Source organism: Coptis chinensis, chromosome 9 (assembly GCF_015680905.1).
Source record: "Coptis chinensis isolate HL-2020 chromosome 9, ASM1568090v1, whole genome shotgun sequence".
Classification (NCBI taxonomy): domain Eukaryota; kingdom Viridiplantae; phylum Streptophyta; class Magnoliopsida; order Ranunculales; family Ranunculaceae; genus Coptis; species Coptis chinensis.
In genome coordinates, this window is record NC_141464.1 from 12,372,888 (window position 1) to 12,390,983 (window position 18,096).

At 39.1% G+C, this 18,096-nt stretch overlaps 1 protein-coding gene across 1 annotated transcript; it reads left to right on the forward strand.

Moving 5' to 3' along the window:
* Positions 1-14,292: 14,292 nt before the first annotated feature.
* On the forward strand, positions 14,293-16,242 carry LOC147474792 (uncharacterized). Its single transcript, XM_086585192.1, has 4 exons — positions 14,293-14,998; positions 15,432-15,581; positions 15,733-15,829; positions 15,957-16,242. The coding sequence occupies exons 1-4, from the start codon at positions 14,293-14,295 to the stop codon at positions 16,240-16,242; spliced, it is 1,239 nt and encodes a 412-aa protein (XP_086441318.1).
* Positions 16,243-18,096: the final 1,854 nt, after the last annotated feature.

An 18,096-nucleotide genomic window follows, 5' to 3' on the forward strand; every position in this document is an offset into this window, starting at 1 on the left:
CGGATTTTTAACACTCATGAGTTCTCATTTTATTATAATATTTTTATTACAAAACAAACATCGTCTCAAACAATAATTCATTACTAAATATTCCAAACACAATAACTAATCAACTCACCTCATTATCAATTATATAAATCATAGATATCAAAAGGTTCAATCAGGAATAACACATTAGTTAAATGTTTCGTGAATACATTTTAATTAACCACAATCACGTACACAATCACGTTCACATATAGTTACCACAATAACTAATATATAATATTTAATATAGTATAGTGTAGTGGCTGCACTTTTGCTCAAAGCCTACGTATCCAAATCTTTTAAGATTGGAATCAAGCCTTCGTAGTTCTTAACAGCCACATAGTCAATGCTATAATTTTTTTTCTACATTCATTCAAATGACATGTAATTTAATTATTTAGAAACTAAGGTATATATACATACTTTTTTTATGTAGAACTCGAAGTCCCAACCTCAGCCCATCTAGAAGAAAACTTAGGTCAAAAACGGTAAAAATCCTAATATTCAGCAAACTAGATTTCTGACAGACTATCTTCCGAATGACACAACGCTTTCCACAGGTGTCCAAATGCATCAAGGCTTTTTGAGTTAAAAAGCTAACACACATAACTTACTTTCTTATGTTTTACAAAGATACCCAATCATCAAGGTCAAATCTTTCTTAGATAATGACAACCAAAGTTATACAAGCTTCCACAGCATTTTATTACTATATGTGTCCATATAATATACACATAAAACGTGGTACAATTAAACAATCCACAACCCCACAATCAAAGCCCAATATGCTTTTACACACTACTCACGTCAAATCTAAATTAGATAATTTACCAACCAAGTTATACAATATCCGACAAGATTTTTATTACTATATATATATCCATATAAACAAACATATGAAAAAAAAAAATGGAAAAGTCAACATTCACAAATAACGGTCCAAGTCAAATCAAAGTCAAAGTCAACGGTCAAAGGTCAACACCTCATGGTCAAGGTCAAACTCAACATGTCATGGTCAAAGTCAAACTATCCTAGTCAAAGTCAAACTGACAAAGTCAAACTGTCCAAGTCAAAGTCAAAGGTGAAAGTCACCGTCCATGGTCAAAGGTCAAAGTCAACGGTCGATGGTCAAAGTCAAACCTGTCCTAGTCAAAGTCAAACCGGCGTTTCCGTGTGTTTGTGTTCAGAGTCATAGCCATGGTTCATGGCTAAGGTCAAAGGTGCATGGTTCACGGGCTCGTGACTAAGGTAATGGTTCGGACCCAACTGGCCAAGCCCAAACCTTAGAACCCGGAAGTCTAAAAGTCCACTTATTTATTCTACCTGACCCAATTGGATCTATATTAAATTATATGGACTGGCCCAAGCAATATTAGAAACGGGCCCAAAAACTTATACTGAACTGGCCCAAAACATAATTTGGAGAAGGCCCAAACAAAACTTAATTAAACTGGTCCAAAGATTACAAAACAAATAGAAAAGGCCCAACCACTTAAATTATATTTCGGCCCACATAAAACTAAATCTGAAATTTCGGCCAACCACCCCTGAAATTTCGGCCAAGCCACTAAAAGAATTTGGCCCAAACAACAAATGAAATTTCGGCCCAACCAACTAAACAAACTAGGCCCAAACAAAACAAAACAAGATCGGCCCAACCAAAACCAAAGGTTTGGCCCAAGGCCCAAACCGAACTTTTACGCTTCATCATCTCCTTCCCACAGTTCTCCACCACCACCAAAACCGACCACCACCAAATCCGATCGCCACTCCTCCCAATCTACTTTCGAAAATGCTCGGGGAAAACCCCACAACATTTACAAAAACCGAAAACCCCAACTCCTTCAATATATATCTTCTAAAAACTAGATCTAGCCAAATTTCGAACCGCCATTAAAGAGTTTTGGGAGCTTCTAACAGCCCCCATTCAACATCAATACCCACACTACACTAACCACTTCAACCCATTGCCACTCAACCAACCAAAATCGACCAAAACAGCCCCACCACCGATTCGCCACCGCCATTACCGCCTCCAACCAAGCTTTGCAGCCCCCGACATCACGCACTACACAACCCAACAACACCACTATCAACAAAACAGTTCATCACCACACAAAAACGAAGTTCAACCCGCCACCATCAAGACGGTTTCACAACCACTATCGAGATGGGTTTCCAAACAAAACTGGCGCTTCCTCGACGACGCCATTAGCGCTGTTCAGAGCGTGAAACAGAGCTACAACAAGATTTAAGTTCAAAGCCCACGCCGCCATTAACGTTTAAATTGAGCTTGAACAGCTTCATCCAAAACCACAATTCACAGCTTCGACAATTTAATTCCAAATTCAAATTTAATAAAATTTAATAAAACAAATTATACGAAGTCCAACACAAATGAAATGAACAAGATCAATACACGAAAACCATAAGTTCGGTGAAATAGCAAAATAGCTACTCACCATGAGCACAAAATGCTCGACGAATCCTCCTAGCCCGATTCGTCAACCCAATGCTCCAAACCCGACTTCTCTCTTTTTTTATATATTATATTATCTTCCGAACCCTATTTTCTAGAAAAAGTGTTTATATACTTGGGTCTGAAACCCAAGCCCAACACAGACTCGGGCCCAAAACCAGGCCCACGTATCCCGAGTCCAATCCGACGAATTTTTAAAATAAACAATTAAATTAATTAATTAAATAGAAAAATACGTATAAAAAAACACGGGGTGTTATAGCTCCGCTAGTTTTTCTAATACAGTTAAGGCCACCGGTATGTTTGAAATTAAACACGATCCCGAGCTTAAAACTCTAATCGAAGCACTCACTAAAAAGGTAGAGGCCATTTATGTTCAACAAAAGCCTATCCCCGTCATGAATGTAAATTCAAATCCATGTACTTTCTGTTGGAGCCCTGAGCATCCCGACTCCCACTGTCCTATTGCCTATGAACAGGCTTGTTCCATTAATAGTGAACCTAACGCCCTTTGGAGACAAAATCCCAACTTCGGTTGGAGAAATAACCAACACGCCACACCTCCGTGGTACAATAATCAATATGTTAGGCCAACACAAAGTTTTAACCAAGCTCCACCACGACAAGGACAGGGTCAGGGTAATTTTAATAATTATAACAACCAAGTTCAACCTCGACAAGGTCAAGCACAAAGTCAAGGTAGTTATAATAATTATAATGCTAATAGAGGTATCGTTCCTAAAATAATAACTATCAAAATCCACCCATAAATAATTCACGTGAAATAGTTCCAAATACACCACCCGTGACTACTACACCCACACAACCCGATCGTCTTGACACCTTCATACAAGTGAGCCAAAACTTTTCCAAACCATGGCTCAATCTAACCAACAAATTCTACAATCCGTTAATAATTTAACCCAACAGGTTGGCTCAAGATAAAGCCCAACCCAAAGGTGTGTTTCCGTCACGGAATACCTAATCCTAAAACAACAAACACAGCCTTTGAGGTAACCGATAATACTAGTAATGAATATGGAAATGTAGGTGAGCTAAAGGCCATCACCACTCTCCGTTCTGGTAGAGTGGTTGATAACAAAGTAACTATGCCTATAGTTACCCCACCAGTAGCCCCTACACCTGCTATTTTACTAGATACTGAAATAGAAATTGAAGAGCCTACCACTGTAGAGGTACCAGTTACAACACAACCTAAGAAACAGAAAGCCACGGTTAAACATCCAAGTGATACCATTGCTAAATATAGACAGAAACCAGCGTTTCCACAAAAATTAGCCGTGTTAACTAGGGATACAAATTATGAGGAGATTAGGGATGTTTTCAAGAATCTAACTATAAACCTTCCCTTCCTCCAAGCTATTAAAAAGCTACCACACCATGATAAGTTTCTTAAGGAATTGTGTACTACTAGGCGTAAGACCAATATACCAAAAGACGCCTTTTTAACAGAACAATTCCCAACTTTATCTGAACATAATGGAATTGTTAAGTACAAGGACCCTGGTCGTCCTACTGTACAATGCACCTTAGGAGATTCTTATATGACGACCGCGTTATTAGACTTGGGGGCTAGTGTTAACTTACTCCCGTTTTATTTGTATAGACAAATAGGTCTAGACGAGATGCAACCCACTAAAATGACGTTGCAATTAGCTGATCGGTCTATTAAGTATCCTAAGGGTGTCGTCGAAAATGTTCTGGTAAAAATTCAGGATTTTTACTATCCGGCTGATTTTGTCATCCTCGATACATAAGTCGTTAACGACTCTGTCCCGATCATCTTAGGGCATCCTTTCCTGGCAACTGCCAATGCGCTCATTAATTGCCCGCGATGGTTCAATGTCCATGTCTTTTGGCCATCTTGTCATTGAAGTCAATGTTTTAAAACAAAGACACAGCCACCCGATTAGCCTATGGATGGAGAGGTTAGCATGATCGAGAGCTTTGCTCGAGATTATTTTAACAACACATTCCCTGATAATCATATGCCCAAATTTCTTTCCTTTGGAAGTTCAGACTCCAACATTTCTATCCCTACACTAGTCGATACACATATTACGGATGAGGATGAGATAGATGACTTTCTCAAAGATGTAGAAGACTATCATAGTAACGAGGATATGACCAATCTAGATGAGCAATTCGATGAGTTTCTTAGAGCAGGTCATGATTCACCCTATCAAGAACTACTTTCCACAACATCCAACTCGACTTCCCTCCTTCCACCCTTTCAAAGGAATCTCGAGTTTGCACTCGATCCTTTTGTTTCTTCTGTGCTTCATAATTTTTTAAATTCACCTAGAAAACAAATACTTCAGAAGACAAAAGCGTTTGACACCTTCATTTTCAGACTTGAGACAGTCCCTACCTACACTATGAATGAGTTTTGTGCTAAACCCACATCCTCATTTTTTCCATGATTTCCTTCTACAACTTACCCATATCCACCATATTCTACACAACCATTCACTCTTCCACACTTATTCACTAGGACACCCTCTCGTTCAAAAATGAAAAAGAAGGTGCATGCTAGGTTAAGTAATAGGGTTATCCGACTTCGCTTTCATTTTACTAGGTTGCGTCATAAGAAATCTTGGTGCTTGATTATGTTTGGATATGTTTTCTGTGATATTTATTTATGGAATGATCCACAACTATTTCGGTTGTTGATATATAATAAACTGCATGTTCATACATATGTTTAGATAAAGTCTCGAGTATCTAACTATAAACAACTCAACTTTTGTGTTTGGTGCATTTCCTTTCATTTCCATATATTGGTGAGTGCACCATTAAGGTAACCGGGCCCTCCCTACGGAGTGTGTGGCTGTAAGTACCGGATCCTAAGTCCACGATTAACATAATTCACGTTTTCCACTATTGCATGTTTTTCTCGGATTTTTGAGTCATGTTTCTCTACGGGGTGAATTATGTCTTTCTTGCTCATTGTTTTTCCTTATAAAAGAAAAAAATATCAAATAATAAACATAGTATTCTAGGAAGTCTCGAATCGACTTTAAAAGACCTATCGCTAAAAAAAATTTTCTAAGCTTCGTTGTAAAAATTTGTTTGGGGGTGGGTGTTCGTGTTTCCGTCCTAAAATGTTTTATGTCCCATTAGAATTGCTTAGGCCGTTTAATTGTATTCTGATTCGGGTTGACATAATCTATGAATTTAGAGTTCAGTCGTTCGCATAACGTACGTCATGCACGCACTTCGAGGCATTTTACACTATCTTATATGTCATCCACGGTCGGAATAGAGTGTTTTATGGATCATTGGATTGGAAATTCTCTCCTGATCATTTCCATATCTCATTCGCAAAAATCAGACCGGTAACGAAGCGGCAATTTTGATTTGAAGTTTCGCAAAAAAATCGAAAAATTCACAAAATTTGATTTGGGCTTGGGCCCAACCCGCGCCCACAGGCAGCGCACTCACGCCCTTACCTTAGCCCAACAGTCGTGATCATCTTCTCAAAACCGCCATTAATGCCACCAAAGCTCCAAAAACCTAAAACAAAATAAAATTAAAAAGAAAACTAAATTTACCCACGCCCACAATCAAGACCCAACCCAAATCTACTCCAACCGCACCGCCCCACACCCTACACCGATTTACATCAACAAAAACCACCGGAAAATCAAATTAAATTAAAAATTTTGGTACTGTCGCGCCACCGTCGTGCCACCACCACCACCGCTTGCTTCAAATGGGTCGATACAAATTCCACCACCACATCCCATTTAAACCCCCACTACATTCCAAACACTAAAATGGCTCAACAACGCCGAATTTTGCCGAGCAAGCTTTTATCGGCGACCACTTCGCTACCGCTTTTACGGTGACGAAATGATCGATGAGATCGGAATAGCTTGTGGTACTCGACTGAAGCCTATTACCACGAGGACTTAGTCCGACGGTTCTACAATACGAGGGAGTTGGAAGGGACTAGGATTTTTATTGTGGTGGCAAAGAGGAGGAAGGAAGTGACGACGGGGTTGTTGGCTGAGATTCTAGGCATTCCGCCTAGAATCCATCTGGATGTCACGTTGCAGGAGTCCCAATATAATGGGGTAGAGCCATTGATGAACGTGACGGTTACAGAAGGGAACTACAATGCGAGATTGCATTGTGTTCGCCAGGCATCCCTTAGGACCAACCAGCTGGCTGCAGCTCAGTGGATTGGTCAGAACGTCCTGGGGAAGGAGAAGGTCAGCGACATCAGCCTGAACTGCCTCCACATCTTATGGATACTCCAGAGCGTAGTACGAAGTTCTCATCTTGGAGTTCTTGCTTAGCATGATTAGGGGAGTAGGGAAGTCTGTTGCACCTCTCCCTGTGTTGATAACCAAGATCATGCTGAAGTTGAGAGCAGCTCAGGCGACTGATAGGACTTACATCACCCTACACCGTAACCCTCGCATCTATAAGGACTGTGTCCAACGGGTTTGGAGGTTGCCTGAGGATCAGGTAGAGGACGAGGAGTATGATGGGGGAAATGAGAATGCTGAGGAGGATAGGGGAAATGAGAATGCCTCGGAGGATGAGGACGACTTGACGTGTTTTGATGCGGATGCCTTGGAGAGGTGCTGGTTAGATGCAGAACGAATGGCTGTGATTCATCGTGGCATGCATTCGCTCAACACAATCTGCGAAGACCTCCGGACTCGACAGGCAACGATGCATCATAACTTCGAGATCCGTACACAGAGAGAGGATGAGAGGTGGGAATAGATGAGGGCCGAGCTAGAAGCTCAACGCCAGTTCCGGGCCGAGATGCTTACATGATTCCCACCTCACGGGGATTCTCCGTCTGAGGACACACCATCGAGGCACGAGCGTCGTCGCCGAAGGACGGATGGTGTTGGCCCATCGGGAGCTCAGGAACCATCTCTGGACCGTGTGCCCTCCACTACCAGTACAAGAGTGATTAGGGATAGTATAGTTTGATGCTCTATTTTTATTTGTAGTTTCATTATTGTCATTTATTTTCATGTAAGTTTTATTTCCGTAATTTAAATTTTGTAGTGAAATGTACTTCGAATGAAAATTTTAATATAATGTGGTTATTTTCATTATGCGTGGTTGTTTAATATTGATCCCACCTTTCCAAATTTTTGGGGGTGGTTTTATCTATTCTAGCATGATTTTTATATGACCCTCGTCTTAGAATTTATTGCGGAGTCAAGGTGAAAATATAGACGTTTAGGCATATCTATGAATAAGTATCATGGTAGGATGAAATATCGATTAAATAGGTAGATTCTATCATTAATTCAACCTAAAAGATACTAGGTTTGTTTTAGAATCAAGAAAATGAGTTGTTTCCCTTTTCGGGTTTGGAAATTTTGGTATTTCCGGAAACTGCCGTAAAAACCTTTTGGCAACTTCCCAATCCGTTTTAGCAACTTAAAACCTATATAAACTTCATACATTTTACACTCACAACTCACAATACACCTAACCTCCATAACTCACCGTTCACTCCCACGAATCCCACGTTTCGTCTCATTTTCCGAAGTTTCAAAGAACTCCGACCGCGACTTGCGCTCTACAGAGCGCTCAAGCTCCGCAATTTTTTTCAGTTTTTTTTGTCAAAGCGCACTCGCGCCCAAGGTGAGCGCGACCCGTGCTCAAACACTGGAATTCCAATTCTTCAAAGCACACTCGCGCCCTAAGAGAGCGCACTCGCGCCCTGACTTCCGTGGACCTGAAAAATTCTAGTTTTCTGCTGGTAGTTTCCGGATCATTCGCAGCTATTCCAGAGCGTAATTTTGAGATGACATCTCCAATATTGATACTGGAACAGTCTTTTGAAGATTTGTTCCAAAGCACTACTTATGGTGCTTGGTTTCGCGAAGCGATCACATACGTTGGTTGGGAGCCGCTTATGGTAAGACCTGATGCACTTTATTCTCCAACACTAGCATCTTATTTTTACGATAACTGCATTTTCTTTGAAAGACCAGATGGAGAACAAGTGTTCTCCATCAACATTGATAATGAACCAATGGAAATTACCAGGTTCTTGCTAGCATTTGTTCTTGGACTTGCTATGCCCGCTGAAATACAAGACCCATGGTGTTATTGGGTAGATAATATGTATGTCTACACTTATGAGTTTTTGCATGAGTCGTATGGGGCGGGCATTTTCCGTATCGAGGACCAAGGGGACTATAATGTCGCTTTTGGTAGCCTGTCCATGAACATAGGAACTGTTATGTTTTGGATCATGCTAAACATTTTAGGAGAATGGCGTTTTTCTTCTATGAATGATGCCACTTGCAGCGTTTTCCTTGCTTTAGCCACGGGACGTATGTGTCATGACCTTCCCCGAACCTTGATGTCTAGTTTAGCTCGATCCCATAGCATGAGGCATAAGTTCCTTCTTATGTCTGTTCTAGTTTCCCGTATTATGCTATGTTTCTTTCCTGTTTTTTGTACACGTTTCACAGATTGGAATACGGTCGACACTGTACGACCCACCAATAGTATTATTCGATCCTTCCGTGCAATGACTTAGCAAGGGTGGAGGATACAACCTCATCAGGTTGCACCCTACACCCCATCAGACCAAGTGGCTCTTAATAGGTTAGCAATAATAGATGATAAATGGCGGGAAGCCTGACAAATTATCATGGCATAGCAGGACGCAAAGGAACCTCACTTCTTTATGGAAGAACACACTACTAAAAAAAGGGCTTTCTATGACGGCTATTTTTTTTCTACCTTGACGACTTCCGTATAACCCGTCATTATTTCTAACTCACCATTAATTTTATGACGCTTGATGTCAAATGTTGACGGTTATAGGTCATGCGTCATAAATATATATGACGTTTTTTATCAATGTGTCAAGTTAGTGACTAACAATTGTATACTTATCGTTCATTTTATGACGATGATGTTAATGTTGATCGCTATACGCCAGCCGCCATAAATATCTTTGACGTTTTTATTAATGTGTCAAGTTTGGTGTCTAATTTATGAGTTCATTCTCACAAACGTCAACTAAAAAATTGTATAACTTTTTCCTTCTGGCACTAACCGGTGTTTAATTAATTGTCTAACCATTTGGGAACAATTAAAAACGAAACCATTATAACCGACCGGGTCGAAAGTGAACTGTGAATATGAATAATTGGGTTAAGTCTTGAGTCAGTAATAGTATACCCATAGTTCGTGATTCCGAACGAAACTTCGGAATTCCGCCCGGAATTTCGGTTTTTCAAAAACACGGAATTCCAAATAAAGAGTTGAAATATCCGAATTTTCAATGTGATAGGGTCGAAATTTAATGAATTTTGATTTTGATTTGTCGAATTCGAGAATTTCGAAATTCGAAATTCGAAATTCGAATTCAACTATGAGTATACCGAATTCGTAATAACCAAACTCTTTTTTTTTTTGGTAACTCAATAACCAAACATCGCAAATAACCAAAACTGTGATTCCCTATCTAATACCGAAGGTAATAAAATCAATATGGAGAAAGAATTTCCCCGCTCAACAAATATACAACGCGCGCTTTCTAATATAATTCCCGGATTCTCCTAAACCATAACAGTTTATTATTGTAAGTTGTCAAATTGGGATTAGAGATTGGTTAACGCGCGAAAGAGGTAAATATTCCCCTTCACTCTGATTCATAGGGATTTGCTTTGGAAACCCTAGCATAGTATCTCAATTATATATAAATTTAAATGTCTGCATCTTTTAACTCATCTTGAATTTCATAATCGTGTAGCGTTGTTCTCTTAGAGTCTAACTTGGAGTGGAGTCGCTGCTTTTTGCCAAGGAAGTGATTTCTTATTAGCAAGTAAGATTTTACTTTTGTTTTTTTGCTATCTGTTAAGCATTCTATAAAGGTTTTATAATGTTGTTTTGATTTAAAATTTCATTAAATAGGGTGTTTGGAATTTTTTTAAAGGTATTATCTATACATAACTTGTTTTGGCTGCAATCTTGTTTAACACGATCCGATTCTCGATTGCTTCGATTCTTTTGGGTACTCAACCGGATGCTTATTGCTGATGCTATTTTCTGTTTGTAAAACTCGATGTATATATATCAGAGTTTAAAACTCTGATGCTATTTTCTGTTGTAAAACTCTGGATGCTTATTGCTGATGCTATTTTCTGTTATAAAACTCAACTGGATTCTGGATTGCTGATGCTATTTTCTGTTGTTTAACACGTATCTGGATTTCTTGTTTGTAAAACTCTTCTGAACCATGCCATAGTTTCCGAGGGATGTTTTAACATTATATTTTTAAGTGAACTTAGTTCTCCTTATTGAATTTGATTTGAACTTATATTCTTCCGCATTTGTGTGTGTATATATATATCAGATCAAGTAGTAAGAAATGTGTCATCAAAAATTACACTGTTAACACTCATACTTACTTCTGAAGCCTGAACAGATTGGCCATCAATTTTGGTCACACTAGCCTTCTCTGAGTTAAAAGCTTGTTTAGAACCATTAACCTTTGCATCACCTGTGGGGGTAGCAAGTTTGGTCAGGTTGGGCTTCTTCACTTGTTTAAAACCACTAATCTTAGCATCACCGGAAGAAACAAAAGAGTACCGAAAGTTTTTTTAGTTTATTCTTATTTGCCACCTACTTCTTTTTCCCCTAAGCTTGGTCTTTTTTATATTGCCACTACCCTTAGCCGAGTCGAAATGGCTACTTCCACCTTAGCCTCCTTCTCTCCATCTTTGGGCTTTGCCACATTAATTTTTTTCTCGCGACCGATTTGGTAGTAGCATCCGAAGCACTCTTTTTTTGACTCGACCCCGCAACGCGTGCCCATTAGAACTGCTCTGCTACAACAATAAATGCCTTTGCCGGCTTACGAAATATACTAACCAAAGTTAGCAAAAGAGCACTCTTCACTCCATTACTATCATTTAACTTGGTCGGTTTAATCTGAAAAGAACCTCCTACCGATACATTCTTTCGAACCAAAATTGAATCTCACGGTACTCTCTAGACGAGTATATGTTGTGATCATACAAGATTTTCCGCCGCATCTAATGCTTTCTCTCCTCCTCGGTGATGATCAATGAAAATATGGTGGAACTAGCGGATCGAGATCGGCGCACATCGCATTAGTTTTAGTTGGCTTGCAAGAGCTATTCGGTGAAAGGTAGCTATAGGGGAAAGCAGAAAAGGGAAGCAACGCCGGGGTAAGTAGTCAGAAGGTAACCTGAAGTCGACTACGACTTGTCATTCTCCCTCCGATCGATCATTCCATTCTAAACCCGCTCCACATGTGATAAAAGACTGGTCTGTTTTGCCTTGTTTGAGGGCGTTAAAGGTAGAAGATAGGCCTTGTAGTTTCGGTAGTAGGGCGTTATTGACCGATATGAGGGTTGTATTTACTGTTGAGGGAGACAGTTCTTGTTGTTGAAGTAGTCAAGGCCTTCTTGTAAGAACTATAGGTAGAATGAGCTAACATAGAAGCCACTTTGTCATCATCACTTTTGATGTCTTAAGCAAATCAAGAAATCGAATCTGAAGTCCGATCCCCACTCGAGATCCCGTGCCTAGGTAACTGTGATAGAGTCCTACCTTTATGAGAGGTTAACGAAGTTTCGGGTGGCTGAAAGAGAAACGGGTTTCCTCCGAATTGATGTTTTCACAAGTGAATTATACAAGTGCCCCTTCTTTTCTAAACTTAAGGTGCTAACTACATTTACTATAGTTAACACTATTACTGAATGGAGAATATTGTAAACAACTCCCCTGAATAATTCTGCAATTGTCCTCAGATTGGATCAGGCGAGAGCAAAACCACAAATAAGTGTAAGAGAATTGCTAGCGCCCTCACCCCCTTTAAGGGTAGGACCATCCTACCTCTAATTAAAACAAGAAAAGGTGACCAGTAAATGTTTTGAGCTGCTTTCTTTAAAATCATTTTTTTAAAGTGGGTTGTGAGTCCAATTAAAAACAAGAAACAAGAAAAAGGGAAATAGAAGAGAATTCCAGAGACACAGGCTATGTAATTTCTTTTGATGTTTGAGTTGGTCTTCTTAAAATTGATTAAGTCATTTTCTCTTGGTTAGTTATGAACAATTATCAACATATCTTGTGGCAAAGTTGCTTTCCAAATCTGTTCCTCTTTAAATTCATAAATCTTCCAAGAAAGGTTCTTTACAACATAAGCAATCCACTAAAGCATTTGAAATTTGAACAAATCACACAAGTAGTTATATCTTGTATTGTGGTCATAGTGGAAGTGTGGAACCATGATGGGATGGAACAAAGAAAGTGAGTGCTCCAGACCAGATCCCGTACAAAATATAAGAGAACGTTATGACGGAATTCAGGGGTATGATATGTTCATCACTAGACCAGTTCTAGTGGGACTTTCAGTGAGGGTCGGTCTGTTTTTAGTTTGGATGAGAAGGTAGTGAGTCAACTCACTTCTTGATTTTTGGTCTTTACTTCATTTAGTTTTAATAAAAGAGGAACCTCTAGAAATGGTCAACAAGTAAGTTCTTTTGTCAGATATAGAGGTAGGATGGTCCTACCCCTTAAAAGGGGAAGACGCTAGCAATTCTCTAAGTGTAAATAATAATAATAATAATAATAATAATAATAATAATAATAATAAAATGAATAGAATTAGAGTGTGAAAAGTTAGAAGAAATAATTATTACCATGATTTGTAAACGAGATGAAGTAGAAAACTTACCGGTAAAGAACCCGAATACAAAGAGTCTATTAAGTTGAAACGCCATTTAGAGATAATGATTATAATAATATGTTGGAATGATAATTTGTTTAGCAGTCAAACAATCCATTTAGAGGGAGTACGCCATTGCGTGAAAAATGAGAGAGAGAGAGAGTCATAGAGCAGTGTCTCCTTTTATATATAGAAGAAGTGTGAACAGTGTGTTACGGACTTACAGTGAACTAGTAATCAAATTGAGATTGTTAGTAAGTAAATTAATTTGCTCCACTGCAAATGTCTACTGGAAAGTAGTAGTGATACAAAAATTAGAGCACTTTTATGGTGCCTATGAGAATACATAGTAATAGAGAAGAATAAAATCACTAATAGATTTAATGATCTTGAAACGATTATTTTTATTTTTATTTTCTTAACTAAAAAGTGCAAAATTTGGGTGTTTTCGTGGATTTTTGTGTTATACTTTATTCGAAATGGACAAAATGTGGATGTCCAAGGATAGGCTAACAGATGAATATATTGTTGGGGTTAAGAATTTTCTTCTGTTTGCAAATCCAACAGAGAGTGAGACCATTCTCATAAGATGTCCATGCAAACACTGTGTGAATCTTTGTGAGTTTACTCAAAAGGAGGTTAGAAACCACCTTTTTGAATCTGGTATCGACCAACACTATACTAGCTGGATATATCACGGGGAGAAAAGTCATAATGCAGCCCCTTCTAGTGTCGATGGAAATGGAGACCATCAAGATTATCACAATATGGAAACTCCAGAAGATGCAGCAAGTACAAAAAACTTGCTAGATGCTGGACGTGACCAATTCACCGGTGATCCTGTAGAGTTTGAACAATTGCTCCAAGATGCTGAGAAACCATTATATGAAGGGTGTACAAAGTTTACCAAGTTATCAATGGTGGTTAAACTATTCAATCTAAAAGCCAAAGGTGGGTGGTCAGACAAGACTTTTTCAGAGTTACTGAAATTGTTTGGAGAGGCGCTTCCGGAAGGTCATTTACTACCGCCCTCACCAATAAGGTCAAGAAGACATTGTCCGTCTATGGAATGAAGTATGAAAAGATACATGCATGTCCTAACGACTGCATCCTGTACAGAGGTGACACGTATAAGGATCTTACTGTGTGTCCTACTTGTGGAGCGTCAAGGTATAAGGAGAATAAAAATATGACCGAGACAAGTAAAGGTGTGCCTGCAAAAGTTTTGTGGTATTTTCCACCCATCCCAAGGTTCAAAAAGATGTTTCAGTCTGTGCAAACAGCAAAGGATTTGACATGGCATGCTGATGCAAGAGAAGTTGATGACAAATTGCGTCACCCAGCAGATTCCCCAGCATGGAAGACTGTAGATTGCATGTGGCCAGAGTTTGCAGCAGATTCACGAAATCTGCGTCTAGCACTCTCTGCAGATGGTGTCAATCCACACGGTTCTATGAGTAGTAGGTATAGTTGTTGGCCAGTTATGTTGATCACTTACAACCTTCCACCATGGTTGTGCATGAAGAGAAAGTTTATGATGCTTACATTGTTGATATCAGGTCCACGACAACCAGGGAACGATATTGATGTGTACTTGAGGCCCTTGATTGACGACTTAAAAATTTTATGGAATACTGGGGTCGATGCTTATGATGCTTACCAACATGAATCCTTTACATTGAGAGCTGTGCTAATGTGGACAATAAATGATTTTCCCGCACTTGGTAACCTATCTGGCTGTTGCGTTAAAGGATATTATGCTTGTCCAATATGCGGTGAGAATACACCTTCGCCGGATCAAGCATTCTAAGAAGATTGTATACATGTCCACCAGAAGATTCCTCCCAAAGAACCACCCTTACGAAAGCGTAAGAAGATGTTTAACGGTAAACAAGAGTTTCGATCACAACCGTAACCATTAACCGTGAGAAAGTAAAAGAAAAGGTTAAACCGCTTAATATTTCTTGGGGAAAAAGTTAAGAATGTAACTGTGAAGAATTTAGCAAAACCAAAAGGGCGGAAAGAAGTTAGGAAACGAAAAATTGAAGAAGTCAATGGGTAAAAGGAAGCTTATTGTGGTGCGAGAAAAAAGGCAAAGATGTCAACCACATCGCCAAGGGTTGATAATGGAGTCGATGATATTTTGAAATGTTGGAAAAAAAGTCGTCAATATTTTTGAACTGACTATTGGGAGTATTTGCCTGTTAGACACAACTTGGATGTCATGCATATTGAGAAGAATGTTTGTGACAAAGATTATTGGTACATTGCTTAACATTCCTTTCAAAACAAAGGATACCGTTAACGGTCGCCTTGATCTTGAGGAGATGGGAAGGGCGGAGTTGGCACCAAAGATAGGTAAAAGTAAAACTTTCCTACCCCCAAATTGTTTTACATTATCTAGGGATGAAAAAGAAGAGTTTGCCAAACATTGCATGAGCTGAAAGTCCCCGAAGGATACTCTTCTAATTTCAAGCCCGTGTTTCAATGGATGATCTAAAATTGCAAGGGCTGAAGTCGCACGATTGCCACGTTTTGATGCAGCAGTTGCTTCCTGTGGCAATACGATCTGTCTTGCCAAAGCATGTGAGATATGCAATTGTCAGGTTGTGCTTCTTCTTCAGTGCACTTTGTGCAAAAGTAATAGATGTGCAGCAGTTGAGTCAAATTCAAAGGGATGTTGTTGTCACCGTATGTATGCTGGAAAAATACTTTCCCATTGAAATGTCTTAGGTACATGGTGGTGCTGAAGGGTTATGTACGAAACCGTAATCGTCCAGAAGGTTGCATTGTTGAAAATTATATTGCAGAGGAAGCAATTGAGTTTTGCAGTGAATTCTTATCTGACTTGGATGCAATTGGGGTTCCTCCCAATTGTAAAATCACTCCTGATGATATGCTGGTGGACGGAGTTACCCCTGTAGGGGGTTCTGCTGCTAAAGTTGATAGTACTGCCTTGGAGCAAGCGCATCTTTATGTGTTGCACAACACAGGAGTTGTTGAGCCTTACATAGGGTAAAATATGTTGATAGTTTACTTCCATTCTTCCATTGGTTTAGAATTCCTATAGCTAAATGTGAGATTGCTTTCGGTAACTAAATAGGGAGCACATGGACTACCTGAAGAAAATCCACCCCCGTCAGTCAAAGAAACCAACATGGTTACAAGAAGAACACAATCCTACCTTTAGTGATTGGCTTAAAGAAAGGGTACAATTAAGCAATTCTAAAGTACCATTTCTTCAGAAACTCCATTTAATCATTACTAACTCTTATAAGAACACAGTTTCACAAGAGCGACGATCACCAATAACAAAGTCTCGGATACCTTGATGTGGATATCTCAAGGGCCTTCGGATGCATGTATTAAATTATGAGAGCTATATCATCAATGGTTATCGGTTTTCCACAAAAATTGGGATGCTTCACGTGTCACTCAAAACAGTGGTGTGAGCTTGGTCGCCGCATCAATGCAAGTTGCAAGTGCGAAGGATAAGAAACCAGCCTTTTCTGATATGTCCTTTTATGGAGTTATTGTTGAAATATGGCTGCTTGATTATTTTAATTTTCACGTTCCAGTGTTCAGGTGTGATTGGGTTGAGAGTAGGAATGGTATCAAGAGAGATGATTTGGGTTTCACATTAGTTGATCTTGGTAGAGTTGGGCATAAATCTGATTCGTTTATCTTAGCTTCTCAAGCCAAGCAAGTCTTTTTTGTTCCTGACCAACTTGATCCTAAGTGGTCAGTTGCTCTGGCAGCTCCTAAAAGATGTTATAATGTTGGCGATATTGGTAATGACGTGTTTGATGGGGACATAGGAGACAAGGTTCATTCCGAAGTATTTCCAAGTGCTGATTCTTTTGATTTGATTGATGAATCTCGGTTAGCTTACACACGTGAAGACTGTGAGGGAATATGGGTTGAGAATGAATCATCTAAAACCTAGTCATTTTGTTTTTTTTTCTCTTTTTGTTTCTCGCGATTTTTTATTGTAAGATTCTCTATAAGTTGTCAATTGATCAAGATTTTTTTAAGCCTTCCCGATGAATCTTGTATTTAGTTATTTCTATTAGTCACTTTTTCTGTTTTCCATTTGGAGCTTTACTTATTTCATGAGTAGACTTCATCTATGCCGTATTATTCAAACAAATTTTTTAGCTTTCATTATACTTGAAATACAAATATTTGTTGTATTACAATTCATTCTAGAGAGATAATTAGAGATAATAACATCTTCTATAATTGTAGAATTCCAAGCCTAATGACAAACAGGTAAAAAGAAGCTTGTTATACATTTTCAAACCCAGCCAATTAGTCAACAGAGCCTATCTTCATATCTTGTCTGTCTACACAGTTCCCTTTTGCAGTTTTGTTGCATCAGTTGTTAGTCTGATAAATGTTTCTTTCTTTCTTAAAATCGGTATTTTTGTTGCTTCTTTGCCCTAAAATGGATGATGGGCACTTATTGCAACATGAGTAGGAAGAATCAGTAACTGACCAAGTTCAATCCCATCACTACATCTTGGTCCCCTTCGAGGGAAAATAATGGGGAGATAGCCATTGTTTCTCATAATCCTCAAACCATTATCTCACCGGGAAACTAGTCAGAAAACCCGGATGATCCATTCCTTCGGTATGGCACTGCAATAAATGTTTTGCAACTTCGGCCCCAAATGGGATACGATAATCTGGTTCTATTCCATTTCCATTGATGTCCATATGATTTGGCGTTACATACTTCCCAACAAAGGACTACCACACCCGATCCATCATTAAGTTCGAATACTGATTGAATTAGACCCTTATCGAAAGTCTTCTCCCCAACAAGAACAGCTCTGCAGCTATCATGAAGTGAAGTGTAGCTACTATTTCA